We start from the raw sequence: 24276 nt of genomic DNA, 5'->3' as shown, positions 1-24276 counted from the left end.
GTGTATGTGTATGTGCACACACACATCTGCATGCATAGGACAATAGTGCTGCAGTACACATTTTCAGAAATCTAAACAGAAATATTTATTAGTATGAGAAATAGATATTTTGTGTCCAATTGTAAGAAGTGCTTAGCTACTGACTGTTGTTAGTCTGGCCACATTAGCTAGATCCATGTTAGCAAGCTGAACATGGCACAGACTTGTGCAGTGATGGTCAATCATGTATATAGATTTCTGAAACGCCCTGTAAAGATTCATCCCTGCATGCCTGTGGAACCATATACTCTGTTAATGGCACTGTCTTTGCTTTGGACAAAAATAGTAGGAAAAAGTATTGTATCTTTTGAAGGCTGTTTATTATTTTGTTTGCCTTGGAAAACAATTTTCCCTACAGCCTCACAGGTAAATGTCTTTAAATGACTGTATTCATACCAGCTGCTAGAGGTGTCAAATGTAAGCATTATAGATACTTTTGAACCCCAAGTCAAATTAAGAATTAGATTGCCTAGGCTATTTGCATACCTGGCTAGGTCTATTGTCAGTAAAAAGAAAAACATTCAAAGCCTAAATTAAGCAAACAGCAAACAGCTTACTTTGGAAGTCTAACTTAAATATCACTCTTGTTCTCTCCATTGACTCTAGAGTCAGTAATAAGCCAAGCTGAAAGAGATTTTTCCTGGAAATCTCTTTCATGATTTATCATGATGCTTAACTAAAACACTACTGGAAGACTAAATACTACCTACAACACCTTGTCTTCCTGTATAAGGGGGTTTTCAGTTTTGTTTGAACTTATTTCTTAATAATCTGGTTATGGTGTGACTCATACTAGCTGGCACACTGTCAAATGCCCAGCTCTAGAGATTTAATCTTCCCAGGCAAATCATTGGTATGCATAATAAATAACAGTACCTTTATTGTTTTATTCATAGTAAAGCAAAAATTTTATTCCATAGTGAATGATTTACGTCTAACTAAAAATGTTTAAAAATGTCTTAATACCACTGCCATCTCTATTCTTAATTTTGATGTTAAAATCTTATCCATAAGAGAATCATATAGGTCTTTTGCCCTTATTTTTTAGAGTACACAATATTGTTTGCTACTAAAAAGAAAAGCTGGGTCATTGATCCAGCTGTTAAATCATGTCTACAATGTATCATAAACAGCCAAAAGATATAAAGCAAGAATTTAATTGACCAATACTTGGGTAGTGTGTGACATTATGTAGCTGTTTTAGCTGGCTTTGTAACATCACAGAAATCTATAACTTCATACTTCATGAGTCAGAATCAATAAACCTGCCATTACAGACTCCAAAATCAATCTTGCCTTACATGCACCCCACCCTTTACTTCTTCCTCTTTTCCTTCTACTTCCCAGCAAAACAAAACAAACTGCTGTGAGATTTTTTAATCTTTTGAACTAAGTAAAACAGATGAATTAGGAACATGGATTGTATGGGAAAAATCACTTACCATCCCCTTCAGGGCTGAGTGTTGATACAAACACTTCAGAGCTAGCACCTGCACCCAAACTGGTATTCCACTATAGCTGTAGTCCCTCATTCCTCTTTCATTTCTTTAGGTTATTGTGACTTCAGTTTAACATTATCAGCCTTAGGCAAATGAAACCTTGAAGTAAAATTGAGAAGCCAAGCCCTAATTTATCCTGTAATGTCTGAAATTCCTCTGTTCCTCTTTCCAAGAACTCATTTGACAATCCTGATCTCCAATAGAGTGATTATATCTCTGCCCATCCTCCCGTACTTTATACTTCTCCAGCTCAGGACTCCAACCTTGCAGGCACTAAAATTCATCTACTTACTTCCTTAACAACATATCTAGATGTCTTAAAGCCCTTACCATGCAAATGTCATTGATCTTGCCCAGGAATTTCATAAGCTCAGTCATTGACAAAATAATGTAGGGCACTACTGTCATTCTAAAAATGTTACTAGAGCAGTCGTGTCATCAGAATAATTTGTACAATGTCTCTCTGACTTTGTAGCACATGCTAAATGATTTGAAGTCCTTACCCTTTTAGGAAGGAGAAGTAAGCTCCTTCATATATCCTATAGAGAAAGAGGACATTCATGGGAAGAGCATCCCTGGATCTTTGGAAGTCCAAGAAATCACTTACCTCCATATTCTTAAGGTTAGTCCTAGTTATCAGGAAAAAAAGAAAAAAAAAAAAAAAGAAAAAAATGTGAATATTTCCAATATTTAAAAGACCAAAATGATGGTAACAACTTCCCCTATGTTCCTTCCATAGGGGATTTTGTATTCACTTAAGTGCATATCTATTCTGTGGCCGATGACTTGTCTTTGTGTTTAAAAGTCTGAAGGAGTTGTGTCCAAGAAAGTACAAGAAAGTACATGTGAAAACAGTTTTAAGAGGTATAAGTATAGTAAAAAACCCTACCTGTTTGAATAAGACAGACCAAAATCTCAAAAGTAGACAGGAAAGGTGATATGATCTTTGATGTGGTTTATTTATAAAGTATGTAATTTCAGTATTCTTCACCAAGGCAATTCTGCTAGTAGATCTAACATTTTAACTTGTAAAATGAATATACAAATAGTATGTTTTCTACATCATATAGCTCCTGGCACTAATTGAACCCAAACAATCTGAATACTAATATCTTCTGAGCACAGATTTCCTGTATTTTCCTCATTATTTATTTATATTCCCAAATAGCCCAGGCACTGCTTAGGATGTGGTTTAATAACCCTGGCTCATACTGTTGAGCTATTAGTGCTCTTGTAGAGAGCGTTTTTTGGCATTTATTTTGCTGTGTCAACCCACTGGGGCACTTAAAAAAGATTGGTAAATGAGAAGTTTGAGAAGGGAAGGAGAACAGTTAGCAGGTGTCATGCATTTGCTGAGCTGCACTTGTTACACTGAATACATAATCTGAGAACGATATTGGCTTAAAATGGCAGAGAAGAATGAAAAGATTGTGATGTATGGCACAATTATTTTTTCTTGGCATTTTTTTCACAGGTTCTGGCATCATTTCTGCCCATTTATAGGAAGGGCAGAGCAGTTCCTCTACAGAAGATGCTATGTCATCCTTAATTCGCTTCTCTGATCTTTCTGAAAAGGGGATGTGGATTCTTTCCAGGATTAATAACTGTGCATCTGTTAGTTTAACAGTGAGGCAGATTTGTGATCAATAGACTTACACATGTATCTGAAGAGATCAGTGGCACTAAATGAATCTAATCATGTAATTACAAAATATGGCCCATTCTACAAGTCATCTGTGTCTATTTTAATGGCATTTGATACTGCTATGATATTTTAAATGCTCAAAGTATCATACTCCCATTCCCCTCTCCTCTCCTGTCCTCTCCTCAATGAAGACTTTCCCCCAAAATATTTCTTAACAAGGAAGGAAAGCTACTGAAAGATCAGTCATAAATCATTACTTCCTATAGCTGAACAGACAATTGACAGAAATTTGAAGGGTATTTAATGAATTTTTGAAATCTTTGCTGTTTGATAGAAAGAATGCCTTGAGAATGGCTCCATCTCTTAAAATTTCTCGATTGACTTACTTCACTTCTTCTAATTGTCCACTAATAGTAGTACTTGGGTTGCTACACAGGTTTCTAAAAGTGAAAACAATATTGAAAAATGTTTCTGATGTGTTTTGAGCTTGCTTTATTGTGACAACTTCTGAAAATAAGAGGAAGTATGATTCTGAACAAATTAAATTAAAGATCTCTAATTAATTGCAATGAAATATGGAGGAGAACTTGGCCCAATCAGTCCTCAGTAGACCACAAGAAGGCTCTCCATTAACCACTTTGGAAGCTTTTCAGATTATAGAACATTTTTAGTACAGACTATTTGTTCTATTTTTAGTTGTGCTATCAAATACTGGCAATGCAATCATAGAAAAGGAAGGAACAATGCAAACAACTACATCTTAACAGCAATATATGCAAAAATATTAACTTTAAAAACTGACCAGGAGCCTTGTTCTGTTATGTATGATGCTATGGTCCCTATGTAGATAAAACTGCTGTCAAAGGACAGTGACTGAAAAACAACTGCAGGGAACTTCAGAGTCAACTCACACCTATACTGCTGTTTGGTATATATCACTCCTGTGTTGCACAGGAGAGGAAAGTGCTGTCAATAAGATAAAGTTTTGTCTTAATTCTGTATGGATGAACTATTGGTCTACAGTGGATTAAAAATGTGACCTCAAAGAGAATGAAAGGAGCTTGTAGATCTCAGTTTTTCCCCTTCACACCAAAACACAAACCATCACCAGTTGTTGTCATCAGCCTTCAGTAACTAGATCTTTTTCCACTCTTAGGAATGTTAGAAAAAAACCTCTGAAAACACATCTCCAACCTTAAATGCATGTAGTAAAGGCAATGAACAAGCATGGCCAAGCAACACGTATTTTGTTTCTTTCAGGAGACATATAGGTTTTGTGAAAGAAGTGTTACCATCTCACTTTGCACATAAGGGATTATGCTTTACAGGCAATGAATGCAAGAGAAACTGCATATATGTATGATGTTCCTTGTGAGTTATTTTGGCCATGGAAAAGGGTCAATTCAGACCCAAGTAAACATGATATGCTACTAACAGTGACTTATCCGCTTGCAAGAAAAAATAATTCAAAGCATATGAAGAACAGGTCTGACTGAGCATTGTGAAGATGTTATCACTGATTAAATAAAATATTAAACTAGAGATACTTGTCAAGTTAGAAAAAGGCAAACCCACTGACAGTACCAATAAGAAGAGGGTCAATGAGATAAGTAAAGCTGAATTATAAGGGGGTAGTTTGGGTTTTCCCCCAGTACCACACAGGGAGGCTTCTCAGTAAAGGTTAATCTTCATCATCTTTTCACAACATGAGGAATCTTTTATTTTTATGCCGTCTCTCCCAATACATTGTATCAAGGTTTAATAAAGCCTTAACTACTTTCAAGAACAGCAAGCATTTGGCCTCTGCATTGGTTTTTTGACCCTTTGTGGTGGCCTGCTTTTAACTTATAACCACAGTTCTTCAGAGCAGTGTATCAGTTTTCCTGTGTTTGGGGTAGAATCTTGATGAGAGTAAAGTTTCATTACTTCTCCCTGAGGACCTGGCTTTTTTCAAAATGTAAGTTATAATGCTTCACATGTCCCCAGCAGGATGTTTCCTAAGCAAAATGTCAAAATCTGCAATATGAAAACAGTTTCCCACCTATTGAAACTGCAGTGGTGAAGACATGAAAAATATTTCACTTGTCACAGAAGTCATACAGAAAGATTCTCTTTGCCAGTAGTAGGTTCAGATTTGTAACCATGTGAGTAACTGCTGCTGACTTTCCCTAGTCTCAGGAACTTAAAGGTCAGCATGGGTTTATGTGCTACACAGAGTAGCTGACACCTACCAAGGTAACTATAGTGGCTGATTTTTTACTTAATACCTACAGCTTGCACTCTCCATTTTTTTTTTTTTTCAGAATAGTATCCCTGCAAAACTTTATGAAAAGAGGAATGGTCCTTCTTTTCTGATTCCTATCTGGGAGGAGTTAATATTTTTGTTCTTCCCCCTGCATCATTTTGTCAAATGAGCCATTAAAATGACATGCAAGAATTTAGAAGTGCTCTAAATTATGTATTTCCAGTGGAACTGCTCTGCACAGCTGTCTGGGACATATGAGCTTGACTTCACATCCCAATCTTGTATTCCTGACCATTTAAACAGAAAACCCATGAATAGTAACTAGTCGTTAATAACCCTCTCCAACTTGTCATCTCCCTCAATCCCTGAGATATTGCTTCCCCCATCAGCACAATAGAAATTGTAAGGAAATAACAGTACAGCTGGGCATGATATTATCTTTTCTGTGGTGTTCCTTAACAGCAAGTTATTGCTTGAAGTCTAAGAAAAACCTCTGACCATAAAATGAGCTAATGTGTCCTCCTCCTACCTTGTTAGGACCCCCACTGGGTCTGAAGAGCTATTGGAGAAGAAAACCCTACGTATTTTTCCCCAGGGAAGCAAGTTTTGTGGGCCATTTGTAAGAATGAAAGACCAGGCTTTGCTTTGCCTCATTGATCTGTCCATTCTTAAGTTCAAGTATTAGATATTGGTCCTCAGCACCAATGTCTGTGGTATCCTGAAACTATGCAACTAGGTCATCACGGGAGAAACTCTACTCCAGAATATAAAATAGACCTAGAATAGACCAAACACTTCCAGTCCCTCTGGAACAGTAAGATCAAACCTGCAAATATATCACTGCCTGCCCTGCTTTTCTGGAGACCACCAAATCAAAAGGAAAGTTTGAATTTTTTATTGCTAGTTCACTACCAAAAACCTTGTGACATTGAAGATTATTCTTCATAAATATATCTATGCACATTGGAACATGGCAACATGATTATTACTCTTTTAAAGAAAAAAAAAAACAACCAACCACCTTTGTTGTACACACACATATATATAGTTATATGTATTCGTTTTTATAAAAAAACATTTATTCATGTGTATACAGATCATAGGATGTTGATTTATGTTATCATCAGGCTCATTCTTATTGCATTGCCTGCCCCACAACTGAATTTTCAATAGATTTCTCTGCTGAACATTTTCAGCCATATACCACTGGGATTCCATATGTACACAGCAGTCCACCAATACTCAGTGAATTGCAAATTTGGGAATTTAATAAAAGCATTGTGAAATTACAGGAAATATTTAATGCAAAAGACTCACTTTTTAAGAACCATACCATGCCCACAGTGTTTTAGATTTCTGTAAAAATGCTGATTTGAGTATGAAAGTACATCATAATGTAACATTTTGAATAATTCTGACTATGGTTGAACATATAATCCTAAATTTACCAGTAATATATAGTTTTTTGGCAAAAAAACGGAACAAAGAATAAGTGTACCTTTAAGAGTATCACTTCTGTCTTATTTTTCATTACAAGGTCTCATAAACATCAATTAAATCACATTTGTCTCCTTATCTACTTCAAATGAGTAAACTGAAGTTCAGAGAGATTATAAGGTTTCTCCATGATAAAATAGTAAATCAGTGGAAGAGATGAAAATAGAATTCAAGAGTTTGGATGAGAAGAACATATTATGCAAAATTTTCATAATGAAATAAAAAATGTCTTAAATATCAAGGATATTGTTTTTTATAAATATATAATTGGATCCAATCTAGTGAAAACAACATTTAGATGCTAGTGGGAACAGATTTTATCTTTGTAATGGAAGTATTCAAATCATATTTGGGACTGTTTTCCAGTAATAACATGCCTGTTTGTGGGCGAAAATAGATTCTTGAAAACTGTGTGTACATCAAAGAACAAGTGAAAATTTATGGGTTTATATTTCCATATCTATGTATGTATATACCGTTTTATTTATATTTATATATACATATAGCCAATATAATAATGTTATTAAAGCTACAAATACAGGAAGAACAATGGAACTGAAAATGCAACCAATGACAATTTTAATACAAAAAGACACAAAATCAAAATGGCAAATTTAATCCAGCTGTAATCCTGACCATGAACCCAGAGACCAAAACCACTAAGATGCATCATTTCAACTGCAAACTTACTTCAGTTTTCAGATCTGTGAGCAGTTCTTTTGTAATACCTACGATTTCTTTTTAGAAAGAGCATTAGTTCTGCAAGTAATGCTCAGAATTAAAACGATGAGATATATCTAGGCTATTTATTGTTTTCTATACTGACAACAGCAAGATCCACTGAACCCTCTGGTGAACTTAAAACTAAGGTTTCAGCATTCCACAAGGTTCATGAAGTTTTCGTTCTTGGAGATTCATTTGGCTATATTATATCTGGCACTAGCTGATGAACAAACAACATAGCACAGTGGTGACTGCACAATGCTGGCTTTTTTCTCACTGTGCACTGGGCAAAGATTCCTATTTTATGTATCCTTAACAATTTGTTCCAGTGGTGGAAAAAAATCTACTGGACTTGTCATGCACTGACAAAAGCAAAAATGATAATCATCAAGAAATGTTTCTGTCTTGCTAGTTTTGGAAAGCTATCTGAGAAGTTAGACGTGTAAAGCAGAGTCTTGGTGCTTGTGCGGCTTATCCCTTCGAGGCCTCCCAGCCAGCTCAGCACCCAACTGTCAATGGCCTTAGTTGCAGATACTGGGCAAGGATTTCAGTGCGTGCTGTTGCAATCTCCCTTACACTTTGTCATTTCTATGTTTCACACATTTTGCTTGTTTCATATCTCAGTAAAATTTCAGCTTCCCAAGCAACTGCCAGCTGCTGCTGCAATATGGCTGGTACCTTCACCATGATTCCGCCACAGTCAATAAAAAGTTTCTTACTGATCTCATCAAGATCTGGATCAAGGTTTTAGTGTGGAACAAAGCTCATTCAAAACTGTCTTCTGTAATACTCCCAGTAAATTCCTCTGCCAATCTCTTGGTCAGATAGCAAGCTTAAAATCAAATTCCTGCTTGCCAGACCCAAACAGCTGAACACAAATAATTTCTGATCCACCTGCAAAACTCGGCAAAAAATCAGTAATATTAAATCACTAGGATAGGAGAATAAACAAATGTGTTAGTTTTGCTGGTTTTCTCTGTTGCCGTCTGCGTCTCTTTAATCAACAACTTCTTCCTATAGGTTATTTGATAATATACAGAAGGAAAGGTTGGTATGTTCAAGAGTCTCAGGTGAGCCTTGTTCTTCATGGGGCAGGATATATAATTATATAAACACGCATATATAATACTTCATCTGTAACAGTCCTTCCATTTGAAAAGAACAAGGAATAACTTTCTTTATAAGAAAGTATTTGTAATCCTCATTCTGAAATTTACTGTTTCATTCATTTGGGTGGAATTCGTCTCATCTAACTTTCAGCAATCTACAAGCTTAGCTTTGTCTCCTGGGGTTTATCTACAGCCACGAGAAAGAAAAGCAACTCATCCAATTCTAAAACAAGCAACTCAGGTAAGTGGAATGACTCACCCTCTAATGAACCTTGTCTTCCTGCATTAATTATAGTACCTAAGTAATTAATTTAGGCTAGACACATAGATTCTCTGTTCCACTATTAATTTTTTTCTTCAAAAGAGAAATAAGACTTATTCTAAAGACAAACTTAAATAAATCTGTGAATGCATAAATGTATGTATGTGACTAAATAAACGTAAACAGAAAATACACAATACATAAACACATACATAGATTTGCAAATAAATATAAATGCACATATACATAGATTTATATGCATATATGTACACACACATTACACCCATACCTTCTGTGTATATAAGGGTGTCATTGGGTTTTTTAGATGTCTTTCTATAGCTAGTCATTCTTTTTCCCTAAATATCAGTAACCTGTTCACATCTCCTTGTGGCTTCCTAGGTATTTCATTAAGAAAATTACATCAATGATTAAGAAAGCAACGTGGTCAGTCTGAATTTCTTTCCTTTTTTGTTTGGTCTTCTTTAAAACAACAACAAAACAAAAAAACCAAAAACCAGCAAAACAAAAAATTCACTCACATTTCATGTAGTTGTCTGTTTTCTTGCCACTGTATTGTATAAAAAAATAATTTAAAATATTTGAAATATTTCCCTTCAAATATCTAATATTCAGTACATTTTTTTAAAAAATCCTTCTTTTAGTTGTGATGCTAACAGATAAAGTGTCATTAGATTCATTTTGAGGACACCTGTGTTCTTAAACAGCCATAACAAGGTCTTAAAGCTAATCTTTTGTTGAGAAAATTCTCATGACAATGGAAGAAACAGCTCATTAGTAGGATGATAGAAAGGGACAGTAAATGCACTGTAAGACAGTAGTCATCTTTACTTTCAGATTGACCTTAATTTTGTACCAGAGAAAATGATTCAATTGAAAATTATTTTATCATTTTCAGTTATGCATTTCAGTTTGACAACAAACTAGAGTTTTTGAGACACTGCAGTTAAAATCTCCCATAAATTTATTTAAATTCAATCTTGCACCTTTTTTTTGGCTTGCGTTTTTCCTCCAGATAAATGCTAACTTTTTATGAGATTGTTATCATTACTAGTAAATAACATTGTTAACACTAATCAGTAAAAATGCTGCTATACCCTAGGAAAAAATAGGCATAGCTGAAAATACAGGAGAGGTGCTTGTTAGGAAACTGATCAAACAAGCTTAATTATGACCCCCAGATAAAGGGACTGCTATTAAGCCATTAAATTATCACAGATAAGACAGACTCTTAGTCACTGTCTGATGATAAATCACAGCTAACAACAGCAAGGAAATCAGAGCCTGAACTGCTAATCCTTTTGAGTTTGTGATGAGCACCAGTTCCCCTACTGTTTTGCATCTATTTATATTGCACTCCGAACCCCCAAATGGCCTCTGCTTATCTGCAGCTCTAGATAATTTATGCGTATTGGTGTGTCACCTCACAGCAGAGGCTGTTACCAGGAAAGAGGAGTTTTAGGAAATCTGATCCCTTGAAATGCTAATCCTCTGGAGATTACTGCACATAAACCAGTTTTCTGCTGTGATTTACTTTTGTTTACTGGTAGCAAAGATTAGCACTTTACGATTGCCGTTTCAGACAGCTGCTTAGTTTGAGAATAAAGGATTCGTTTAATGTGCAGGATTTTCACATATGAAGCTGTCCTGAGTCTAGAAGTACAAAAGGCAAGATAGTAATTTTTATTTATATGTAAACTCTTAAAAAAGATATGTAAATATTTTTACTACATGAAAGGCTGGTTTAAAATGGTCTGTTCCTTGTACCTTAATCCAGAAAAGCACCTTCATTTCTGTGTAATTTTAATCATGTGGGTCAGCATAGTAACTTTGATGGGATATTCTTGTATATACTAGGAGTGTTTAGGTGCTTTGCTGGATCAGGCTCCAGCAATGAGATGCTCTCCGGTTTTCAGCTATGACAGGTATTTTCTATGCTGAAATGGTTACTAATGAGAAAGGATATATGATTAGGAATTTTATTAAAAAGCTTTTTCCCTATCTTCATGCTGTTGAACGGCTAAGAAATCTTATCTTTTGACATTTGATGGATATATTTGGCTGGTAGTTGAATGTCCTGCTTCTTAGTGGTGCAGACTATTCCTAAATTAATAACTACCAAAACCATCGAATTCAAACATGCCTGTTAGTGTAGCATAACAAAAGTTTCAGCTGGGCACACAATGCTGCTGAAAATAAACGGACTAAACCAATAGTTACTAAGAGTTTCCAATTTCCTTTTTGTTGTTGTACTAAGGTTCAATATTCAGACTGGATGAGATCACACCAAGTGACATGAGTGATTACTAACTAGCCAAGCATTCTGACGGTAGCTGTTGGTGGCAGCTACTGAGATACAGTACTATGTGTCAAACAGATAAGGACAGGCAAGAAATGAAGTTAACCTTGAGATTTCATTACATTTAATGTCACCTAGTAACACCTGATATTTTTAATCCTGGTTACATTCTTCTTACCAAATCCATTCCCACTGGCAGTCATGATAAAAAAATTAAAAAAAAAAAAAAAAAAAAAAAGTTTCAGAACTTCTCCACTGCTTTCTCTGAATACAGGAAGTATTCCCAGAATTGAGAATACTTCAGTATAAAAATGTATGTGAGGCCAGCCTGGTGTAAAGGAAGTGGGGAAAGTAGTGCCCCCTATTTGCAAGGGTGAGAGAGGGAATATTTCATCACTTTAAACTATACATTATATAACTTTTGGGTTGTTTTCCTGGAGGGAAGTCCCTTGGGGGACTGCAGTTAGTGATTCTGTTAATCTTCTCCAAAAGCATGGGAGTGAAAGGGTGGAAAAATGTTCTTAAAATAAAAGCAAAAAATGGCCACACAGAGAAGCACACGAAAATGTAGATTACGTCTCTGAGTGCTTGTTTTTGTTGGATTTCAGAAAATTACATCTTTATATAAATGAAGGTTTCTGTGCAATACCATTTCAGACATCATGTGAAGGTGAAGTTTTCCTTAAATTGTTTAATTCTGAACATGCCTCTAGTTCCTGAGTAGAGAAACAAAGATAAGACCTTCTGACTGACTGGTCTCTGTACATCTATTTGTGAATGTATGTTTGAATATCTTGTGCACCCATTGGCAGGCAAAGACAATTTCTGGTAAACTTAGAGCAAGACCTTTTAGGCTTTTACCCAAGAATTTGGTCTAGATCTGCCTAAAGATTTATGGGCAGCTTTGGTGATAATAAGAATATGAGGACATAAGCATCTAAATCTATAATTTCCTTTTTTCCATTCAGCCATCAAAACAGAGGTACAGTTGTTGGTCACTGTACCCATAAAATATTATATTGAGTGGACTAGTGTGACAATTCATACATTGTTATTTGGCAGAGAGGGATAATATCAACATGTTCTACTAGCTTTAGACCTGATTTGATTCATCTAAAAAGGTCTATGTAGAGGAATGAAGCTGGGTTAATTAGCATTGATAATATACAGCTGTGGGCGGGCTTCAGGGGTGGGGGGTTAGCTGATGTAGGTAAGGTGTAGGCGTGGCTGGTTAAGTGGTTGGGGAGCCAAGGAAGAAGAAGCAGAGAGAGCATGCCCTGGGTGAGGTGAGGAGAGGAGAAGGCAGCAGAGGGACTGGCATGAAGAGTGTGCTGGTATGAGATGGTAAAAGACCTTCTTGCAGCTTGATAGTTTGGAGAGTGCTGTGACAGGTCTGCTCTTTTCTTTTGCCTTGAGCCTTACCTACTGTTTCCGTAAGTTATACTTAAGCTATGTCTTCAACAGACATTAGACAACACTACAGCAAGTTTTTGGAAAGAATGTGCTCCATCTATTTTTACAGATTAATTTGAAAAAAATTGACAATGTAAACACTTTACAGTAAGAAAGCTGTAGATCTTAAATTTCCCAAAGAAAATTCTGCTGGCTATAGTTATTGAGATAAAACTTTGAAATGGTGTTCTTGTTCTGGAGAAAGTTATTTCAACAGTGGGCTACCACAGGGTTTGAAATATTCTTCTGCAATGTAATATTAATTATGGCTGACAACAGTGCATCTTCTTTTAAGTTTCACTTAGCTGAAATATTTAATGAAGCATATAACCAACTCCTTAGATTTATTAGAAAAACTGTCTCCAAACTGATCATCTCAATTTGTTTTCCTTGATATTTCAGTTTTGATAAGAAGTTCTGTCCACTGGGTAAAAGTTCATTTGTGATAATAAAGTGGAGAGACTTCCCTGGGTACTTATCTACACCAGTGCACGCAGCATGGGAAACAAACAGGGGGAGCTGGAAGCCATTGTGCAGCACAAAGACATGACATGGAAACACGGTGAGATGACTCGCACAACTGAAGTGCTGCAATGGGTGGTTGTAAACTCTTCTGAAGGGATAGGAAAGGAAAGAGAGGTGGTGGGGTAATCCTGTGTGTTACGGAATGTTTTGACTGTCTAGAGCTTAATGACGATTAATGACTGATGGGGATGTAGTCTTCAAGGACAAAGGAGTCCAGGAAGGCTGGCCATTCTTCAAAAAGGAAATCTTAAAAACACAGGAGCAGGCCATCCCCATGGGCCGAAAGGTGCACCGGTAGGGAAGACCAGCCTGTCTAAACAGAGGGCTTTGGCTGAAACTCAGGGAAAAAATGAGAGTTTATGACCTTTGGAAGAAGGAACAGGCAACTCAGGAGGACTACAAGGATGTCATGAGGTTATGCAGGGAGAAAATTAGAAGGGCCAAAGACCAGACAGAACTTAATTGTGCTACTCCTGTAAAAGGCAATTAAAATGTTTCTATAAATCCATTAGCAACAAAAGGAAGGCTAAGGAGAATTTCTATCCTTTATTGGATGCAGGGAGAAACATAGTGACAAAGGATGAGGAAAAGGCCGAGGTGCTGAATGCCTTCTTTGCCTCAGTCTTTAATAGTAAGTTCTGTTGTTGTTGAGCCCAGTTGTTCTGGGTACTCAGCCCCCTGAGCTGGAAGATGGGGATGGAGAGCAGAATGAAGCCCCCATGATCCAAGGGGAAATGGTCAGTGACCTGCTACACCACTTAGATGCACACAAGCCTATGGGGTGGGGTGGGATCCACCCAAGGGTACTGAGGGAGCTGGCAGAAGTGCTCACCAAGCCACTTTGAATCATTTATCAGCAGTCCTGGCTAACCAGGAAGGTCCCAGTTGACTGGAAGTTAGCAAACATGATGTCCATCTACAAGAGGGGCCAGAAGGAGGATCTGGGGAACTACAGCCCTGTCAGCCTCACCTTGGTGCTGGGGAATGTTACGGAGCAGGTCATCCTGAGTGCCATCACGCGGCATGTACAGGAGAACCAGGGGATCAGGCCCAGCCAGCAGGGGGTTATGAAAGACTTGTCTGCTTGACGAGCCTGATGTCCTGCTATGACAAGGTGACCTGCTCAGTGGATGAGGGAAAGGCTGTGCATGTTGTCTACCTAAACTTCAGTCATGCTTTGACACTGTTTCCCACAGCATTCTCCTGGAGAAACTGGCTGCTCATGACATAGACAGGTGTACTGTTCACTGGGTAAAAACCCGGCTGGCTGGCTGAGCCCAAAGAATGGTGGTGAGCAGAGTTACATGCAGTTGGTGGGTGGTCACAAGGGTGTTCCCCAGGGCTCAGTACTGGGGCCCGTTCTGTTTAATGTCTTTATCAGTGATCTGGATGAGGGGATTGAGTGCACCCTCAGTCAGTTTGCAGACAACACCAAGGAGAGGGGAGTGAGTGTTGATCTGCTTGAGGGCAGGAAGGATCTGCAGGGGGGTCTGGACAGGTTGGATTGATGGCCAACTGTATGAGGTTCAACCAGGCTCAGTGCTGGGTCCTGCACCTGGGTCACAGCAACCCCACACAGCGCCACAGGCTTGGGGAAGGGTGGCTGGGAACTGCCTGGGGGAAAGGACCTGGGGGTGCTGGTCAACAGCCGGCTGAACATGATCCAGCAGTGTGCCCGGGTGGCCGAGGGGGCCGACAGCATCCTGGCTTGTGTCAGACACAGTGTGGCCAGCGGGACCAGGGCAGTGACTGTCCCCCTGTACTGGGCACTGGTGAGGCCGCCCCTCGAACCCTGGGTTCAGGTTTGGGCCCCTCACTGCCAGACAGACACTGAGGTGCTGGAGCGTGTCCAGAGCAGGGCAGCGGAGCTGGGGAAGGGGCTGGAGCACAAGTGTTACGAAAAGTGGCTGAGGGAACTGGGGTGGTTTAGTCTTGAGAAATGGAGGCTCAGGGGGGACCTTACTGCTCTCTGCAGCTAAGGAGGTTGTAGGCAGGTGGGGGCTGGTCTCTTTTCCCAAGTAACAAGTGATAGGATGAGAGGGAAAAGCCTCAAATTGCACCAGGAGACATTTAGACTGGATATTAGGAAAAATTTCTTCCCTGATGTGTTGTCAAGCATTGGAACAGGCTGCCCAGGGAGGTGGTTGAGTCACCATCCCTGGAGGTATTTAAAAGACATGTAAAAGTGGCACTTAGGGCCGTGGTTTAGTGGTGGATTTGGCAATGTTAGGTTAATGGTTGGTTCAATGGTCTTAAGGGTCTTTTCCAACCTAAATGATTCTATGATTATACAATTCTATTATGTGAAAGTGCAGACAAGTGTATGCATTTAAAAGAAATAGAGAGCTTGTGCCATAAAATAAATCAAGCCCCTAAATGTCAAAGAAAAAGTCAGTAACTTAGGCTGTTCCTTTTGTTTTAAAGATGTCTTTTTTATATATATATTTCTGCAGTTTGCAATAAACTGAGAACTCTCGTATTTCAGGAGTTTGTAAATCAGTACTTAAAAAAAAAAAAAAAAAAATCAGAATCCTATAAATGGCTTCAAGTTGAGTTCCCAAAATCTTGGAAACCTTAGTGCAAAGTTTTGTTACAGGAAAAGTTTTGCTTTTACAGAGCTAGAGAAGATTATTTTTTCTTTTTTTCTCTAAAAGATTGACCACTTCTCACATCTTAAATTCTGGGGGTTTGGATTAGAACAAAAGATTGAACAAAACAACCTTTCAATAATGTAAGTAGAGTTTACATTCAAAATGCAACTAAAAAGACTTAAAATTTAAATAAACATGAGGCCAACCACCAATAAACTGATGCAAGAACAAGTGCATGTGAAGGTAAAAGAACACCTAGAGACTGCACTGGAAAAGGGTGTGGACATCCAGTCTTTGGTACCTGTCTATATAGCAAAAAAAGAGCTAGAAAGGGCTGGTGAGATGAGCTGTGAACAGGGAGTGAGCATTCCTGAAGGACATGGTGTGAACACACTATGGCAGAATGGCAAAAAAGTTCATCCACTTAAAGTTATTACCTAGAATTTTTTGATCAGGTTTAAAGCCACAGTTTTCAACCAGGTCCTTCTTTTGTGTCGCTGAGCATATTAGATCTCCCAGAAATAAGTTCACTGTTATTTGCCATCAGAGCATAAAAATCCACTTACTTTGCCATTTTTACATTTTATATAAAAAGAGCTGTACCTGCCCAGTACACACTGGGAAAGACTGGCTGATCTGGGATTTGTTATGAATTTTCCTCTAATCTCAGATTTCCATTCACCAGCTTATTTTATTGCTGCCTGCCATTGTTACTCAATTAATATTGTCAATTAAAAAGCAGACCCCATTAAAGTTAATGTCCGCAATACAAAAAAATGCTGAAGCAGTGGAGAGACTGGGCCAACGTATATGTCTAATAAACTGACAAAGTAAGAAATTGCTTATAAATGTGGGAACCAGTCAATATCAATAGAGATACTTAGTTATAGATGATAGAGATAGAGACAGAAGCCATTCAGCGCTTATTTATTGTCAGAACATTACATGGCAATTTGATTTGATAGTTTGTGGAGTCTCTTAATTTTTGGTTTATTAGTTCCCAAAGTTCTACTGATTCAGAGAAAGATTTACAGGCATCTACACTCTACTGGAACAGAAAGAAATTCATAACACTTTCTCTATGAACATCACAGATCTCCTGTGACAACCAGTTCTCTTTTGTCACTGACTAGCTCAATATGGCTATAGATTTTGAAAGAATTACTTTTATAACTACAGAAAAATAAAAACACTACTACATAATTCTGTATTTTTTTTAATATAGGCAAGTGTAGATGAGTCTAAACCCCAAGGAAATAAATAAATACATAATCTTTTCATTCCTTCTTTCAAATATCAAAGATGCAACTCAGATTGAGAAACACTAAATGTCAGTCATCACCCACTTACTTCAATCACTATGAAAGATTTCTGGTATGTTATGAATACTAATAACTCATAGGATCTTCTACTCACCTGTCTACAATTACATACTCTCAGTATTCACATAAGGTAACATGGGTCATGGCATAATCCTTGTGTAGACAGAGAATAGGTTTGGGAGAATTGCTAAAATGCCATTTCAGTGAAGTTAAGATATGGGACAAACAGAAGGGATTCCTTTTTACACAAGCAAGTTTATCAGATTTCCTAAGTCAGGGTTCACATTATTCTCACTGGTTTCACTGGTGTTGTAACGCAGACCCCTGGCATTTAGACCTGCAATGAAGCAGAGGTGGCTAAATGCAGCTTTGGGTGCTCGCTGCCAGGGTAGTTCCCAAAAGTCCACTCTGCTGTTGCCTAACCCTGAAAGTTCAATAATTACTGGGATAGACAGAAAGAGAGGGATTGGCACCTCAGAGCTGTAGTTTGATGCCAGAGCTTACTGCAGGGAACAGTGGGATAAACAAAAGGAACAGCTACTGTGGGACAAAAGCTGAAAGTCTCACCTCATGACACCCTGTAGTCCCATGAGTAAGGCAGTGTTGAAAAATATACTAATACCAGTACAGCATTCATTTGTTTTATCTTCCCCATCTGGATGTTTCTCCGTTCACTCAGACTGTTCCCTGCTCCGCACGCCAGAGTTGGTGGAGGGTGCTGCTAAACATCCAGCTGTCCTTTTCAGTGTAGATGGATGTGCCTAATCTGCATTTATAGCTTCTCTGAGGAGGGAGGCCATCTAAGAGGCTGAAGGCTATTCTTAAATGCACTTTATGGATCTAATCCTTAACAATTTTTCACTCTGAAGGTTGTATAACCACTCGGTGTGAACCAGTAGGCAATAATAAGGTCTAAACTCTATTTTTAAGGTTTCCAATTAATAAATATAAAGGCCAATAGCTTGAAGGTTTCCCTCCCCCCTCCTGAAAAATACAGAAGTGAATTATAGCAACTGGGCACTTAAGTGTGTGCAAAGATTCCTGGACTGAATTAATTAAAACAAGACTTAAGCAAAAGTACTTTTATTAGTAGTAAAGGGAAATGTGGTATCTAAGAACCGTCAGATGAGAAAGTTTGATACAAAATGATTTTTAAAAGTTAAATCAGAAGCTGCCTGTAAAGAACTGTAAAATGATTTCACAATTTTGAATGCCATTTGCAATAAAGTGGTGATGAAATTTGATAAAGCAGAAGGAAATGCACGAGGGAAAAATAAGTCTAACTATACATACACAGGCAGGGACTACAAATTTACTATTGCTTGAGAAGAAAAAAATAACTAAATAATATTAGACAGCTTTCTGAAAACATCAAGTCAAGCACTCAGTATCAAGTAGAAATGTGAAACAGGATATCTGGATGATTAAGAAAGAAACTGTAAACAAAATAGAAAACATATATATATATATCACTGTATAAATACACTGTATCGCTATATCACTGTATAAATACATCATACACTCTTATGTTGAATAGTTCATGCAGCCCTGGTCATTCTATTTCAGAAGAAAGAAGGGCAAGACAGACAGAGACAGAAGGAGGAAGCAAATTCACAGGATCTAGGACAAATTCAGACTATTAAACATAGTGTACCCCCAGATTTAGGAAGCATTTGAGCTGTACATATTGGATACAGAGCCCTGAAGATGTCTGGAAGTCAACAGCTGAAGGTGTCCCTAATCTGACGGGGAAAATGGAGGCCTTATAGCAACAGGACTGTACCCCTACCTGGCAGGACACCCGCCAGGCACACAGGGCTATGTGGACTTGTGGTTTGGGTCAGTGCAGCTGTTCTTACTTTAGGCACAGCCAAGTATCTTCTTGGAAAAGCTGACAGGTAACAATAGGAAAGGATTGGCAGGAAAAGTATAGGCAAGGTTAAAAAAAAAAATTATAGGCAAAATAACCATGCTGTCCTTTACTCTCAGAATACATTATGATACTCTTTTTTTTTTTTTTTTTTTTTTTATCCCAACCTTTTTCCTTTAACTCCATTTGGCTACTTCCAAAATCGTGCATCCAGTTATGCGTCTGAACTCAGAAGGCAGGTCAAACTGCAATTTCCAGAGTTTACGGCACCTTTCCCAATTGTTTTTGTTTGTTGGTGGGGTTTGTTGTTTTTTATTTTAGTAGCAGAGGATGGGAAGATGCCACACAGTGGAATCCTCTCTGAGGGCCAAGAGACAGGTACATATGTCTTCCATATCTGCTATCATGCCAGAAGCAGGGGCAAAATTATGCAAAATTTGGAGCTTGTCTAAATATAATTAGTAGAAATATTAACTAAGTTTTGATATTGCTTTATGGTGAATCCATTATTGCAAAAAGTTGTAGGCAACTGAATTAGTGGGGTTCTTTCAAATACATAAAAATAGATGTAAAAAATTCTCTATTATGGGGAGATACTACGACACTGCTTTGCAAGCTCTTCTTTAAATGATACAAAGACTGTTATAAAACTTTGAGCTACATTTGATTGTAGAAAGAATTTAAACAGGATAGGTTTGGTAAGTTGACATCACAGCTATATGATTTAATTCCAGTATTCATTCAATAATGGTAGAGAGAAATTACTGAGGTGGGCTGATTCTTTAAGCATTGCTGAGCATTGTCTTAAGTCTCTGTACCTGGTGTGTTCTTTAGTAGCTGAAGTTGCTATATTGACAGAATAGGTCCTGTAAACTTCATTACTAAAATGGTACCCTGAGGTGACAAGAGTTTAATTAACTTAAGCAAAGTTCAAATTGAAGACAATTTAAAAAAGTGTACTTGGCCATTGCTGCCATTTGAGAATCCAGTAAACCACCATTTGACAAAATCTTCAAGAAAATGATGGACAAACACAAGCAGTTAAAGATTTTTGGTAATATTTCAGCTATGACTTTCAATTGTCTCCTCCTCACCCAGATGAATTATCTGAATCCTATCCAGAGTCACCAAGATATTCTTAAAGGAGGTCGTTGTCTCCACTAGACAATACTTAAATCATTCCACTGCTAGAAGAGACTAAAAATGGGCATCATATTGATAAGGTGTCACAACCACCAACTTGATATCACTCTGGTGTACATTCAAGATGAATGACTCATGCAAAGCTGTGTTACCCTGAAGGAGAAGAAAAATTTATCCAGTGCTGTCCGCTAAAACTTGTAAGAAAAAATACAATGAGTAAGTACCTATAGTACCCTAAACATCAATACTTTGCGGTTAGAAGTACCGAGCAAAAAGTGTCTGTGTATGCCAAAGTAATAGAATACTCCATTACCAGCAGTAGTCTCTCAGCTGTCATCCCAGTACATGTGCCAAGCTAGAACTGTGTCTCAAAACAGTTTCACTGGAGACAGAAAGATCTGAGCCTTTCCAGTGTGCTTTCTGATAAACTTTCACAGGCAAAATGGAAGAGATTGAGGAGGATATAAATGGAGACATGGTCTGCAGCAAAAAAGTGACTTCCTGTTAGCAGATCTAGTCAATAATTCCTAAAGAAGTTGGCAAAATGCCTTTTCTCAGGGAGACAAAGTAACTGGTTTTGCTCTTTGCAGCCTAACCATTAGACATGTCTGATCACTGAAGCAGAGAAGAAGGAAGTGAGGAAGAGATTAGATTGGCCACTTTGCAGCTTTCTTACTCCTGAAGAATTCTTACCTTGAAAATCAGGGTAGTTTAAAATATCTGACAGACTAAAAATGGCAGTTTTCCAGTTTCCTTGTAAAAACAACACCAATTTTCTAGAAGAAAAACAAAAAAAAGCCAATCCAACATAATGAAAATAATTCCCAAATTTATCAGAAATTTTCATGAAAAGTTATAAAATGTATTTTTTTTTCAGTGAGCAAAATCCCCATTACCGTTTTCTGTAATAATGAGACAGTTCTAAAAGAAACTGCTCAAATATGTTTCTTCCCTGTTTCCGTTTCACTGTGGGCGTTTTTATTTCTGCTTCTTTCTGATCTAGAATGAAAGGACATTTTGAAATGTCCTGGATTGGCTGAAGTATTATAATTTTGCTGAGTATTTCTCAGCAAGGGCTGTTTGTAAGTAGTGGCAAAGCCTCCCATTGATTTGTCTGCATGAGAAAGGCTAACAGGATGCTCTATGCTGCTTTCTACCAGTAGCATCGTCAGTAGGAGTAAATCTGTATCATCCCAGCTTAAATTTCTTCCCCAGCAGGATCTCTGGAAATGTTTGATTTAGCTGCTTCTCCTTCTCCTTTGCTCTTCTATATACATATTTTGTGCATAAGAGGGGGGCTAGAAAGAAGATGGGGAAGCAGGGTTATGTTAGTGTGAGGAACTTCCAGGGCAGGCTTCCAGGGCAGCTTTGCGGGCTCTTCTCTCCCTAGCAGCATCGCCATGTCCTGCTTCGCCATCCTCCTTAAATCACCATGCTCTTCAGATGTGGTCTTTCATTCTTGGCATTAGTCATAATCCTCAGCTTGTCGGGTGTGTGTTCTGGCCTCTCCCATACACCTCTGTTTACTCTTCCTCCTGTTGCCAGTCTGTTCCTCCCTTCTTCTCCATTCCTTTCCATGCTTCTTTTCTACATTTCCATTCTCTAATCCCAACTACAGTCCTTATGCGCATTAAAAAAATGCCTCATAGCGTTCACTGTGCCTCCAAACCAATCTCATGATTTTATGGTTATAACTCTTGTTTTGCTTCCCCTTTCTGCTTCCTTTGTCTCCTGCCATTATGCCATTTCTATTCAGGCTGTCATCTCTTCTGGAAAGGGACTTTTCTTGTTCTCTGTTTTGCAAAGCACCTGGCATGTTTTTGGTTCTGTCAAACAAATAATAACAACAGATATGAAATTGGCAGTGCAGCAGAATCCTGATATCAGGAAGTAATAGAGGCAAATTACACTATCATTCTTGTTGCCATGTATATACCACTACTTGACAAAAAATCTCATTGACTAGCTAGGTAAACATCAAAAACCCCAAAGATTCCCAAGCAAACACCTCTAACATGAAAGAAATGTAGTTTCATGTTGGATCTCAATGACCCACAGGGTTACACTTCACAATTTCAGTGCTGGAAATAAAGGAAATGAATGAGGGGCAGTCTTTCAGATGGGTGTTTGGGTATAAAATTAAGGACTGGGAAAAGATGTAGGTAACTCCTTAAAAGAAGGAAGTAGGAAAAGAGTGGAATGGGTGTGTTCAATTTAAACTCTGCTTAATTAAAAGAGCATACACATGGTAAGTAGATTGTAGCATGTAAACTAATAGACTCTCCTTTAGCCTAAGTGATGTTACCAGAAGATCTCAGCATTTCTGAAGAATCTAACAAAGTATTTTAACTGACTTGTCCCAGTCATTACATTATCATTACATTATATTAGGCGCCCAAAGACAATGTTTACGTTATCTGTGTTGCCAACACCCCACCCCCTACCCCCGGAGTTTAAAAAAGGAAAGGAAACAAAAAGATGTGGCTTTTTCTGTATGTTTAGTGATGGGCTAGCCATATGAAATCTCTGAAACAATATAGCTTTAGGACTAATGGATATAGGCCAGGACTGAATAGAAATTATTTTACGTATGGTTAGCAATCTCTTAACTAAATTATTTGAAAATTCCTGAGAGAAAAGCAATTTATTACAGATGTTGAGACAAGCCAATGTAACACTAACACTAAAGAAAAATAAACCAGCAGAGGAATGTCCCCCTGCCATACCAACCAATATCCTTACAGTTGATTCCACAGTAGTATCTGTCATTCCAGCACATGGATTAGATTATTTAACAGTGTGAATCAAAGGGAAGATAGTCATTCAAGAGAAGAGTATTCTAAATACATTGTAGCATGCCATACATCTCTGTCACCAAACTGGACGAAATGGGAGCAGATGTTTTATGATAAGCTGAGAAGAGGACCCGACAATATTAATAGCCATAATGTCTGAGGCTTAGTAAACAAAAACCAAAGCTAGGGAAAGCAATCTGATGGAGGGACAGAATGTTTTTTTCTGTCTCTAGCGTAGTGTCCTGGAGACTAATTTTACATGAAGGGAAGGTATTACCTAAGCTAAATCTTGCTTCTATTAGGTTTTTTTGCACCTGCCCTTTGCAACCCTAGTAATGCAAGGAATGTGTGAGAAAAGAAAGCAGGAAAAAGGAACTCTGAGGAGAAATCCTTTCCAAAAGGAAGGCTTTTTTTTGACTTAGGAAACTGATAGTTTCTTTTTACTGTTTTGAACGCAAGTAAGTCTTTGAATTAGTAAAAATGATTGATATGTGAATTTATTCAAAGCTAAAGGCAAATTGTAGTCACAAACAGCACATAGATGCATAGGTATTTAAAACCTCAGCTTACATTTTTATTGGCTCTGTCTCTACTGACATTTTTTGGTCAGCACCAGGATGAAGTTCTCCAGATCAAGAGACTCATGAGATAATTTACGTATACCCTGCACTGTGGCACTTCTCATTGCCAAGAACTGGTTTCAGCAGAGCAGAGACCAGGTGCAAGCTAACAAGTATGAAACATCAACAAATGGGAGATGAGGATCCCTACGTGACACATGGCAAATCAATGCGATAATTTCCTTGCATCTGTATGACCTAGCTATTCAGTATCATAATGTTTCATTTCTAGCTGCCCTGCTGTCCGATGTCATTCCAGGCCTGAATTAGATACTCCATCTCTCTGAAAAGAGATGGAAACCTAAAACAGTTTGGAGAAACTGAAGGACCATCAAAGACAGCGGATAAACCAGCTGACAAGCTCTGCTGAGGTGAGAATAGGGCTTCAGTTCTTGGCTGAGGTATCTGTACAGTTGGATTTAGTACTTGTTTTTCCTGACTGATGCATGCCAAGGCCATCCCTGTGTTCAATAACGAGACAAAACTAACACGTGCACAGGTTACCACTGACACTGTAACTGACAGAAAGGAAATCCAACAAGAACTAGTTCTCAGAGGGTGCTGGTATGCCATCATGTATTCCAGCAGTAAAGCTGGATGTGTCCTGAGGAAACTATTTTCA

General features: G+C 38.0%; 1 protein-coding gene across 2 annotated transcripts in view; it reads right to left on the bottom strand.

Annotated features, from left to right (window-relative positions):
* Nucleotides 1–18293: 18293 nt before the first annotated feature.
* EPHA7 (EPH receptor A7) overlaps nt 18294–24276 on the bottom strand; it is a 170421-nt gene continuing 164438 nt past the window's right edge. For both annotated transcript variants that reach the window (XM_056343940.1, XM_056343936.1), the window contains one exon: nt 18294–22065. In XM_056343940.1, coding sequence (XP_056199915.1) covers nt 21870–22065 — 196 coding nt within the window. In that variant the 3' untranslated portion in view covers nt 18294–21869. The remainder of the gene's footprint in view (nt 22066–24276) is intronic.

This window comes from Falco biarmicus, chromosome 6 (assembly GCF_023638135.1).
Source record: "Falco biarmicus isolate bFalBia1 chromosome 6, bFalBia1.pri, whole genome shotgun sequence".
Taxonomy (NCBI): domain Eukaryota; kingdom Metazoa; phylum Chordata; class Aves; order Falconiformes; family Falconidae; genus Falco; species Falco biarmicus.
The sequence above is the reverse complement of the archived record's forward strand: the minus strand, read 5'-3'. Positions and strand labels throughout refer to the sequence as shown.